We start from the raw sequence: 12,697 nt of genomic DNA, 5'->3' as shown, positions 1-12,697 counted from the left end.
CAAAAATAAAAAAAGCAAACAAACCTATAAACCTACCCTTTGAATAAAAACTCCTAGGATGGCCGAAGCCTTACCTTAATATTTATAGGCTAATGGAAATGGAATATATAACTGAAATGCAATTGTCAGCCTTACTCTATCGCATTGATGGTGAGAACCTAAGCCTGGTTCCAGAGCCTGCACTCGGGACCACATTGCCACGTAGTTCAGTTCTGGTAGTCTCCTCTGGGCTCAGGAGGAAGATGTCACGCATTCTTAGGTCTTCAGATAAGGTGTCAACATTGCACAAGTGATACCCCTCTGTGACTGTCTTGAGAATCCCGGCTTGCTTTGCTTGGAGCATAGGCACGTATTCTCCCTTTAACTGCCAGTGTTCATTTTATCTTCTAAGTCCCTGTCCATGCTGAGCACTTTTCTCAGAGTGTTTTTCTTCTTTGTGCTTTCGCCAGCATGGGAGAATCACCCAGAGTACCTTGTTAAAATTCAGATTCCAGGCACTCCCCCCCAGGATTTTTTTTTTTCTGAGACAGAGCCTTAAACTATTCCCTGGGTAGAGTGCTGTGGCATCACAACTCACAGCAACCTCCAACTCCTGGGCTCAAGCAAGTCTCCTGCCTCTGCTTCCCAAGTAGCTGGGACCACAGGCGCCCGCCACAACACCTGGCTATTTTTTGGTTGCAGCTGTCATTGTTGTTGGTGGCCCAGGCTGGATTTGAACCTGCCACCTGAGGTGTATGTGGCTGGCACCTTAGCCACTTGAGCCACAGGCGCGGAGCCAATCCCCTCCCCCCAGGATTTTGAATGACTATGTCTATGACATGCTCTAAGTATCTTCATTATTTATTTATTTAGAGACAGTCTTATTCTGTTGCCTGAGGCTAGGGTGTTGTAGTGTAAGCCTAGCTCACAGCAACCTCAAACTCCAGGGTTCAAGCAATCTTCCTACCTCAGCCTTTCAAACAGCTGAGACAATACGTGCCTGCTACAACAGCTGGCTAATTTTTCTATTTTTAGTAGAGAGACCCTGCTCAGGCTGATCTTGCTCCTGAGCTCAACTGATCCTCTCACCTCAGCCTCCCAGATTTAAAAAATCACCCAACAAGATTCTGAGACAGGGTTCTAAAATACAAGGAATGCTGCCTGGGTGATGAGACACATAGGTATTATCTCAGGGTCACAAGAGAGGGCAAGAATTTGGGGTCTGTGTGGCTTGGGGACCAGGGGAGGCATATGTACCTTTCTGTCTGCTTCTACACGTTGATGTGGTTACTGCCAATTGTTACTAATTACTGATTGGTGTCATTTATTTTTGTTCACTAACAGTATGTCAGGACAATTTATTTAGTATTAATTTGTGTTTTGCTGAAGTGTTTTTCTTTTTCCCATTCCAGTTAGCCAGACCCTTTGTGATCCCTGACCTCCGGGCACTTAAAGGACTGCCATAGAAGCTACTCACCATCTTTGATGCAAGCCTAAACCCACTGAAAAGAGCTGCGACATGTCCTTCAGGAGGGTTGAAGCAAGAGATGACTATGTGGTGGCAGTGACGGAGCAGAGGTGGAGAGGGGACATTCCGAAGTATGGAGAAGTCATAGGAATGTGGCCCTGCTACCTGGCAGGAATGGCTTCACGAGTCCCTCAGCAATGTGGGAGCCCATCTCTGCCATGAAGCTTGGGCCCTACCTGTATTCCACACATGGCATAGAAACCACCTTCACATGCTGATTCAGATCTGCACAGGGAGCTATCTAAAGGTTAGAGACTCTGCACCATTTGTCAGGTACTGTGTCAGGCGCTGGAGATAAGTGAATAAAACAATGATCCTGCCTTTGCGAACTTCACATCCTCGTGTCAGATCCTTCTGTGGCCCCAGGGAGTGCCAGGGAGCCTTAAATAGGATGGGATTAAATTTCCTAACAGCTTGGGAAGATGGGGTTTTAAATTAGATGAAGAAAATATAGAAAAGCTCCCTTTCCTGTATATTTGAATTCGTGCTAGCAAATTCTTGCCTGCTACCATGAGATGGTTGCTTCCCCCACCCCCTCATGTTTACTGTGTGCCAGGCACTGTAATAAATATTTTATGTCCTTCAATACTCTTAAGAGCGGTGTGAGTCATTTTCCTCATAAAGTATCCACCTACCAACCTGTCTACCTAAGTATGCATCAGAAGAAGTACGCAAATCTGCCCAATTTGAATTATATTCTTAAACAGTTTAATTAATGAATTAATAGGATCCATTTTGTAGGACTCCCTAGCTCCTCTTCCTCTTCCAAGCCTTATATCCTAAAGTTTTCCCCTAAATTCTTTGGCCTTCTCTTTTTATAGCTCTCTCTTCCTGAGCAAAGGCTATCATTCCCATGGTTTAAATATTATCTACATGCAAAAAAGAACAATTGCCTGAGTCCCAATGGGTGTGTCCAACAGTGCATAAGAAATTCACACTTCTTGCCAAATCTGCTCTTCCTCTTATAGCCCCCACTGCAGTATATGGCCCCTGCATCCATCCAGGCACCTAAGCCAGAACACGGTAGTCATTTTGACTCCTCCGTTTTCTTTGTGTACCAGATATTATGAGTTATTGCCTTAAAATTTTATCTGACCCTTAATCTCAAATCTCATTACCAGAATCTTGGCTTAAATTCCTTCTATCTTTTGCTCAAACTATTGCTAAATTCTTTTAACTGCCCTTCCCATCTCTATTCTCAAAATCAGTGCTGCCAGATCATTTAATATGAAAATTTGGTCCTATAATTTTTCACATTAGAAAACTTCCATCCTTTAATATTGTTTCAACTACTGTAGGATTCCAATTCCCTTGGTATGGCATACAAGACTCTTCATAATCTAGCCAACACTCCAGTTCATCCACGCAATAGTCTCTTCACCATATGCCTTTCATCTGGCCAGGCTGGAAGTCACAGTCCCCTATAAATCATGCTAGTTTATGTCTCCTGGGTTGCTCATATTATTCTCGCTCCTGCAGTGACATTCATCTCTTTGTCTACTTAAAGACAATCTACTCATTTGTGAGCACTCACCACAAAGACTACCTCCTTTTTGAAAACTTACCTACCATCCCTTCACTTTCAGCACTGACAATCTCTTTTTCAAAATATCTCTTATTTCTCATAGCCTTACAACTGCAGTCCCCAACCCTGGCCTCAGACCAATACCAGTCTGTGGCCTGTTTGGATCCAGGTGACACAGCAGGAAGTGAATGGTGGGCAGAGGAGCCAGGGAAGCTTCATCTATATTTATAGCCACTCTCCATCACTTGCATCACTGCCTGAGCTCTGCCTCCTGTCAGAGAAGCAGATTCTTTTCTTTTTTTGGGACAGAGCCTCAAGCTGTCGCCCTGGGTAGAGTGTTATGGCATCATAGCTCACAGCAACCTCCAACTCCTGGGCTTAAACAATTCTCTTGCCTCAGCCTCCCAAGTAGTTGGGACTACAGGCACCCACCACAACACCTGGCTATTTTTTGGTTGTAGGTGTCATTGTTGTTTGGCAGGCCCCGGCTGGATTGGAACCCGCCAGCTCTGGTGTATGTGGCTGGCGTCTTAGCCACTTGAGCTATAGGCACTGAGCCCAGATTCAATTCTTATAGGGGCACAAATCTACTGTGAACTGTGCATGGGAAGGCCCTAGGTTGCAAGCTCCTTATGAGAATCTAATGCCTGGTGGAGATGTAATGCACTTGAATCATCCTCAAACAGTTCCTCCCATCACTACCACCACCACTCCCATCTATGGAAAAATTATCTTCCATGATATCTCTTCCTGGTGCCAAAAAGGTGGGAATCACTGCCCTACAGTATTTTGATTACACTCAACTTTACATGTCTTCTTTTTTTTTTTTTTTTTGAGACAGAGCCTCAAGCTTTCGCCCTGGCTAGAGTGCTGTGGCATCATAGCTCACAGCAACCTCTAACTCCTGGGCTCAAGCGATTCTCCTGCCTCCGCCTCCCAAGTAACTGGGGCTACAGGCATCCACCACAATGCCCGGCTATTTTTTGGTTGCAGCTGTTGTTGTTTGGCAGGCCCAGGCTGGATTCAAACCTGCCAGCTCAGGGGTACGTGGCTGGCACCTTAGCTACTTGAGCCACAGGCTCCGAACCTGTAGAAGACATGTAGATGTCTTCTCTTTACTAGATTGTAATACCTTGAGGCCATGAACTCTGTCTTACTGCTTTGAATCCCAAATGCCTCATGCTGTACTTGGTGTATATTTAAGGTGATCATATGACTAGATTTGTGCCTGTTGACCTGCTTAGTTATTAGCTGCACCCTTTTTTATTCTTAATAGTGTGTTGGTCTGGCAAATACATTATTTATGGTCATCCTCTATAGTACATGCTCGGCAAATGTTTGAATAAATAAGTCTTAGTTTTACTTAATTGGCCCTAGCATCAGAGAACTTATTACTACACAACACGTACAGCGATTAAAGAAAAAAATAAAGGCCAGGATGTGGTAGGGCACACCTATAATCCCAGGTGTGGCTGAGTCCAGAGCATCACTTTCAAGCCAAGTTCAAAACCAGCCTGGGGAACATAGTGAGCTCTCATTTCTTGAAAAAAAAAAAAATAGCCAATAGTCTCAGTTACTTAGAAGATGGAGTATCATTTGAACCCAGGAGATCCAGGATGCAGTGAGCTATGATGGCATCACTGCACTCTAGCCTGGGCAACAGAGCAAGATCTCAACCCTTTAACAAGAAAAAAAAAAAAAAAAAAAACCACGTTGCTTATGAGGATATCTTTTTTTTCTTAGCTTCACTACAACTAGCCAGCTCCCTTTTCCTCCTTTGCCAAGCATGAGGAGTTGGTCTGGAGACGATGTTTCACCTTTTCCAGTTACAGTGTTTAACTAGACTAACCAGCCCACGCCTTTGCTCGAGACCGCATTGACTTACGTTAACATTTCTTCAAGTTACTTTGTGCAACACATCGATCGTCCTTTCGACTCTGCATGGTTTCAGAGTTTGCCATAACTCGTCTCATTTTGCAATCATCAGGTAAAATTTCCTGATGCTAATCTTTCCAAAGCTAATACAAACCAGACGGTCCCGAAGAGGAGGCTGACATGCATTAAAAGTCAGAATTACCGCCTATTCTAGATCATTTCCGTTTTAGGAACGCGCATTTGTTTTGCCCCAAACAAAAATGGCCACTTGTGGAGTCGATGCCCTTTACTTCATAGACCAATCAGAATGTACAATTCAGGACACCGGGCTCTCACTTCCGTCTGGTCTTCTTGGGTGTCTCTAACTTCTTTCTCCGAGTCGCCAGCACACCCTTCCAACTCGGAACTGCTTCCGCTGCCCGGGCGACGAGGCCCGGTGGTGGCGGGTGGGATGAGCGCGGCACGGACGCTGCGGGTGCCGGGCCGCCACGGCTACGCCGCCGAGTTCTCTCCGTACCTCCTGGGCCGCCTGGCCTGCGCCACCTCGCAGCACTACGGCATCGCGGGTGAGGCCGGGCGACGCCGCGCCGCGCTGCCGGGGCGGGGGGCGGGGACCCGGCGAGCTCCAGCTTCTTGTGCTCGTGGGAAAGCACTTCCGAGAGGAGAAGGTGCCACAAGTCAACGCCAGGGGGAAGCAGAGGCACTGGCCGCCTGCACCGCCCTTTGCCAAGCGTGGGGAGTTGGCCCGGAGATGCTGTCAGTCATTTTCAGTTACACGTGGGAGCTTGTGGATGTAGCCTAGTAGCCCAGTCCTTGTTCCCGAGACCGCACGGTCTCCACCGTAGCCTCTTAGCCACCCCTAGGTACGCGCCCCGTTGCGGATAACGGGGTGAGCCTGTGTGGCCGGTCTGACGGGTCCAACAACACTTGGAGGACTGTCTGCAGCGTCACTCCATGTCCTGCTAACTGGCCCATGTGTGTCCCACAGTCTGCATTTGAGCTGTGAGCGAAACATCTAGGCTGAGCAGTCAGGCGCTTGGAGATTCTCGCTAGTGCGGTCACGAAATGTGTCAAGTTCTGTCCTCACCTTGTGTTGTCTCTTGGAAAATACGCATTCACAAGCACTTGTTAGAGGCTCAAGTTAATTGTCTCTGGTGGTGGACTGGATGGAAAGGCATGGGTCCATTCTAGATTTTGCTCTTTTTAATTTTATATCCTTGCTATTTACACACTGTATCAGCATACAACAAGTCATTGCATAATGTCAGTGCTCTGTTATATTTGGGCCAATAGCAGAAAAAAATAGGGTTTCTAAAACTTGGAGGGAAATATTTGCTTTCTTGTATTTTCATCATTAGCACTGGGAGCTTGTACGTTCCTATTTACAACACTTGAGACTCCTGAGCCTAATGACACTACGGGTTTAAACAGTCATGTTTGCACAGAAAAGAATTTTCCCCTTGGTCTCTATAAAAATAAATATAACTTTTAAGAAACATTGGTTCTTTAGTAAAATATTTCATCTTTGATAAATAACTGATGCCAATACTATTTTCAGTACTTCACCACCAGGTATATAGTAAATTCTACCAGGTATTTCCACATTCATGTTTTAAAATTCTGTGTTAGATGTATTTTAGATTTATTGGGGAGGCAAGATATATTAGTAGAAGGAGCACCATTCCTGGTGTCTGTAAGCCTGAGGTGTCTCATCTGTCAATGGGGATGATAACACCACCTTGGAAAGTTTGTGTCCCTAATATCTTGCCTGGCCACAGAATAGGCCCTTAAATGTCTGTTCCCTCTGTTAGGTCTGTATCTGGATTCCAGTCATAGGTGAGATGGTAAGTTGAATATTTAGTGATTGAAGCACATTGTGGAAAAACAGAAAAGAGAACACAATCCTGGTCATTTTGTTTACACGCTCCCAGTAACTTTTGTGGTAGTGAAATCGAGTACTCAGTTCTTGATACCTCCTTGACCTTAGATGTTACCCCAGTAGGTTCAACTGTATGATCTTGATTAATTTTTTTTCCCTTTAGGCTGTGGAACCCTGTTAATATTGGATCAAAATGAATCTGGGCTTAGACTTTTTAGAAGGTAAAGTGTCTCTGATTATTAATGATATATATTTTCTGTTGGTATTAAAGCCTTATAGAATTAGGTTTTGACTTTTTGATCAATAAGATATTTTGATTTGCAATATAAAAGGATCTTCAGCATTGGCATAATATAGAAATTTTTTGACATTATGATTATGCTACTTCTAAAGCTTATCTCTTAGTGTCCATTTATAAATTATAAAACTTAAATATAAAAATGCAAACTGGTATACTGTGTGGTATTGCCTCTCTTTGCTTTCTTCTTAATGTAGTAGTTTAGCTTTACTCATACAGAAGCTTATTATCCTTTTTGTGAATTCTCCTGTCCTTTCCTTCCAAAATTCTTGTCTTACACGGGACTGTTGGACTCCTTAACATTTCCATTAGGGTTAGTCAAAGGTGAAAAAAATCTGGACGGAAAATAACTACCTGTTCATAGCTCAGGTAAAAGATGTAAAGGACAAGCTGAAATTATTGGTCTAAATTGGTATTTTGAAGTGCTTGCTGGCCCACCTTATAAACCACAAAAATCAGTGAGCACCCAGGTATGGCAGCTTGCCTTTATGTAGATAGTTCTATGTTTATCATTGGGAGACCTAATTTTAATCCAGGTGGGCAGTTTTCTATCTCTATGATAGGAGCTATTCTTTTAATCTTTCTGAATTTGTTTCTGTATCTGTCAATTACCTGGTCTCCTTATCTCCCATAATTGTGAAGATTATACCAGATAATGTGTAAGAAAAAAACTCTGTAAAATTGTGATGGTTATTCATTTTTGTTTAGCTGCCTAAGTGTTTCTGTTTTTTGTTTTCTTGGTTTAGTTTTGACTGGAATGATGGTTTGTTTGATGTGACCTGGAGTGAGAACAATGAACATGTCCTTGTCACCTGTAGTGGTGATGGCTCACTGCAGCTCTGGGATACCGCCCAAGCCACAGGGCCTCTGCAGGTCTATAAAGAACACACTCAGGAGGTAGGAGGGGGATGTTTCTGGGCTGATCATTTTTCTTTTTCGGAGTTGGTTGAAATCCATATGCAGATGGACACATGGAGAAATGTCTTCAGGGGACAAGTTTAAACTTTAGTGTTCCTTATACATATTAGATGTCACTTATTATTTGATTATTCAAATATAAAGTACTTCTTGGCCTAAGGAGCTGGGAAAGAAAGGAAAAGGTCAGGCTTCTCATTAGACAGAAAAAATGCCTCCAGAGTGTATTGTGGCATCATTTCCTCTAGAGAGGCCCATCACTTTCTTTATGCTATAAGAATATGCCTGCCATGCTAGTGCCTTAAGACAGAAGAGGTGGACTTTACACAAAGACTACACAAGATTGCCCTTAGGGTTTCAGGAAGATTCATGAGTGTTTTCAAAATACATTGGAGCAAGGGCATCACGTACTCAGTGTGAGGCAGAGTTTACTAAAGGAATTTTGTATCTAAATCTGGTTCATATATCCAGATTTTGTATGTATGTGTAGTGTAGAAAATAGTTTGGGTTTCATTTATACTCAAATACATATGTATTTTTTAATGAACATGATGGCGAAGACTTTAGCTTTTGGTGTTTTACCTTAAATGTTTTAATATTTTCCTCGCCTTACTTTTAAATTTGTATCTACCAGGCCAGGAGAGGTGGCTTATGCCTGTAATCCTAGCACTCTAGAAGGCTGAGGAGAGTGAATTGCTTGAGCTCACGAGTTTGAGACTAACCTGAGCAAAAGCGAGACCCTGTCTCTACTAAAAATAGAAAACAACTGAGGCAAGAGTATCGCTCAATCCTGAGTTGGAGGTTGCTGTGAGCTATGACACCCCAGCGCTCTACCCAGGGTGACTGCTTGAGACTTGGTCTCAAAAAAAAGAACATTTGTATCTACCACAGTGTCTGGCCCATAGGAGGTCCTTAATGAGTGTTTATTAGCTGCAAGATTAGTCTTTATAACTAATAAAGATTAGTTATATGAGGGGTCCAGACATTTTATAGCTATAGCTGTTAACATTTCTAAAATTGTTACGGAAATAATAAAGAATTTTAGTTTTCATTTTATTGTGACAGCCATCTGAATAAATGTAGTTGTAAATTACTATGTTTTCAGATAATCACTGAACGCTTAGACAATTTTGGTAAAGGAACCACTTAATTTTAAGTTATTAAATGCACAAATGTCCAGACTTCCAACATTTTTATGGTACTTCCATGATTTTTGGCGTCTTCTTATACTACCTGTACCATAATTAACTTAATGTTTTTCCTTTCTTTGGTTAAAAATAATCTTCTTAGAAGTTTTTGTAGCCCCCTTGAATCTTTGGTGGCTTTTATTGCTTATCTTTATAAATTCTAGTACAATAACCAACATCATAACATATCTAGTTAAGTTGGATATATTGATTTAATATTTTTCTTTAAATCAACTTTAAATCGTTACTTCATTTATCCCCAAACAGTACTATTCATTAAACAATGAGATTGATGGCTGGTTTAGAATGTACATTTTATATTGTTTTTAATGTATGTTAAAATGAATACATAATGAATAAAATAAATGTATGTGTCAGTTAAAATCATCTCTTGTACAACCAGTGGTTGTACACTACTCTCTGAGAAATATTCTTCTGGAATGTCTCTGATGGATGGTCACTTAGTGTTCATCTCAGTGAAAGTGAGTCTGAGTTTTAGATCTCCAGTGGTTAGAAATTGCTCTTCTTGAGCCCAAGTCTTACCTTCTATAGCAACCAGCTATTGCTCTAATGCTTTTCTCTGAAGTGGTGAGAACCCTTTTTTCTTTTTGGCTGGGCTGGGTTTGAACCTGCCACCTCCGGCATCTGGGGCTGGCGCCCTACTCCTTTGAGCCACAGGCACCAGCCAGAACCCTTTTTTCTTGGAGAACTCTTGAAAGTAGCCGTCATGTCCTATTTAGTCGTCCCTTCTCCAGGGTGTACATCTTCACACCCTGTTGACGTCTGTTCACCCTGTCTTCAGATTACACAGTCTGTCTGACTTTCACTCTCTTGGCAACCCTCTTCTGACACTCTCCTGTTTTTCAGTGTCTCCTTTAATGTGGTATACCTAATGCATTCCAGAAATGTGCTGATCAGTGTGGAGCTTTATAAGATTTTGCCACCATAATCTTGAGCCTCTAGTTCTAATAAAATTAGCTAAAATGTCTTTACATTGTCTTCAGCCATGTTGTGTTAGGTTGCTTTGAGTCCTCTAGTGAAACACTTAGATCTTTGTTATTTAAATTGCTGTATAATTGGGTTTATGTCATTCTGTAATTCTGTGACTAGTTTTTTGAAGTGAAGACACACTGTGGGTTTTTTTTTTTTTTTTTTGAGACGGAGTCTCAAGCTGTCCCCCTGGGTAGAGTGCCATGGCATCACGCTCACAGCAACCTCCAACTCCTGGGCTCAAGCGAGTCTCCTGCCTCAGCCTCCCAAGTAGCTGGGACTACAGGCGCCTGCCACAACGCCTGGCCATTTTTTGGTTGCAGCCATCATTGTTGTTTGGCGGGTCCGGGCTGGGGATTCGAACCCGCCACCTTAGGTGTATGTGGCTGGCGCCTTAGCCGCTTGAGCCACAGGCGCCGAGCCCACACTGTGGTTTTTTTTAATGTTTTTTGTTTACTTGTTTGTTTGCAGACTATTATTCTGGGTTGCCCTTTCTCATTTTGTTTTGAAATGCAATTTTTGGTAAGCATTTTTATCAGTCAGGATGTCTTGGATGTTAGTGTAATAGAAAATCCAACTAAAAGTAGCATGAGTGATCAGTTTATTATTTCACATGTTCCGTTACATGAAATTACAATTGGAAGATAGCTTTTCTTAGGTATTTGTTGACCCCCGCTTTTGGGCACCAATTTCTGTCTTTGTTCTGGCTAGTATAACAAAGTATCATAGACTTGGTGGCTTATGAAAAACAGAAATTTACTTCTCACATTTCTGGAGGCTAAAAGTCCACGATTAGGGTGCCAGGATGGTTGGGTTATGGTGAGGGCCCTTTTTCAGGTCAAAGACTACTGTTTTCTCATTGTATCTCCACATAGTAGAAAGAGTGCAAGAAAGTTTTAGGAAGTCCCTCTTATAAGGGCACTAATCCCTTTTATGGTGGCTCCGTCTTCATGACCTAATTACCCAGAGGCCTTCTCTCCTAATACCATCATCTTGGGAGTTAGGATTTCAGCAGGTGAATTTGAGGAGTCACTTCAGTCTGTATGTACCAAATACTCAGAAACACTTGAAAAGATTTAAGGTCAAATGAGAGTTTTGAGGAGCTAGTAAATATTTGTTGAATAAGTTAATAAGTAAATGAACTTGACCAATTCCTATTTTTTTCTACTAATATGTTCAGGGAAACTATATCAGGAAATGGAATGGCAAATAATGGGCTGTTTCTCCCATTAAAGAGAGTATATAATTAGGGTGAACAGCATGGCTCCAGTCAACCTTGGCTTTGAATCCAGCTCTATAACTTAAATTTGCTGTTAAGACCATGGATAAGTCATTTATCTTTCCTAAACCTTAGTTTTTTCATTGGTAAACTGAGTCTGTGTCATAGGGTTGTTGTGTTTGGATCAGAACCAGCACTAAATAAATATGAGCTATTTTGTTATTTGCTCTTTGTGTGATAGGGTTAGGAAAACATAAAACAAGTTAGAACTCCTCTAGTTACCCATTTTACCGTGTGCTAAATATGTGATAAATGTCCAACAGTCAATTTTCAGATCGTCAGATGAATTAGAAAATCCAACATTTAGGTATATTTTAGATCTTGAGAAATGAAGGCTTTGGTGAAATGAAAAGACATAAAAACATGGACATCGTCTCTGTGCATGGCAGCTAAACTTAGCATCAAAGCACGAATCTTCTTTATGTTGTTTAACTGATATCTGCAGAGGTCATTATGTCTTCCAAGCCCCATAAAAATGTCATTGGCTTAGCCTACAGCTGAATAGGAATGGGAGAATATAAACATTTTTAAAAGTTCAGTGAGAAGGATAAAAAGAGAGGGCGAGTTGACAATTTTGTTTCTCTACTTTGTGATTACAGCACTTCAGTGCTAACAGTGGGTTACAGTGACTTCAAAGATGACACAGAATCAATTTAATGTTTTAATTTATAATTATCAGTTGGCTCATTACAATTTGTAAAAATAGTTAAGATTTGTTTTCAGTGTTAAATAGCAAGGCTTATTGTTAATGTCTATCATCACTTTTCATTCTTTATATTTTAAAAGCATTGAATTTTGCTGGGCATGGTGGCTCATGTCTATAATCCAAGCACTTTGGGAGGCTGGGGTGGGAGGATCACTTGAGATTGGGAGTTTTGAGACCATCCTAAGGAAGAGCCAGCCCCCATTTCTATGAAAAGATAGAAAAATTAGCTGGGCATGGTGGCATGTGCTTGTAGTCTCAGCTACTTGGGAGGCTGAGGCAGGATTGATCACCTGAACCCAGGAATTTGAAGTTGCAGTGAGCTATGATGATGCCACTGTACTCTAGTATACTGGGTGGTAGAGTACCCTGTCTTAAAAAATAATAATAATAATAAAAAAAGCTCATTGACCATTTTTGGGCTTTGTTTAGTATTTTAAAGTTGAAACTTACATTGAAAGAGCTTGACCTGTCTATACGGGTAGCATAGACTGTGTGCCTGGCATATGCTGGTCCTTGAACATGCAGATATAAATAAG

General features: G+C 41.9%; 1 protein-coding gene across 1 annotated transcript in view; it reads left to right on the top strand.

The window, feature by feature from the left end:
* Positions 1 to 5,247: 5,247 nt before the first annotated feature.
* The window catches only part of PEX7 (peroxisomal biogenesis factor 7), a 74,960-nt gene continuing 67,510 nt past the window's right edge, over positions 5,248 to 12,697 (top strand). Inside the window, exons 1-3 of the mRNA XM_003790295.1 lie at positions 5,248 to 5,473; positions 6,950 to 7,007; positions 7,831 to 7,981. Coding sequence (XP_003790343.1) covers positions 5,359 to 5,473; positions 6,950 to 7,007; positions 7,831 to 7,981 — 324 coding nt within the window. The 5' untranslated portion in view covers positions 5,248 to 5,358. The remainder of the gene's footprint in view (positions 5,474 to 6,949; positions 7,008 to 7,830; positions 7,982 to 12,697) is intronic.

This window comes from Otolemur garnettii, unplaced genomic scaffold (assembly GCF_000181295.1).
Source record: "Otolemur garnettii isolate 467f Iridium unplaced genomic scaffold, OtoGar3 scaffold00042, whole genome shotgun sequence".
NCBI lineage: Eukaryota > Metazoa > Chordata > Mammalia > Primates > Galagidae > Otolemur > Otolemur garnettii.
The sequence above is the reverse complement of the archived record's forward strand: the minus strand, read 5'-3'. Positions and strand labels throughout refer to the sequence as shown.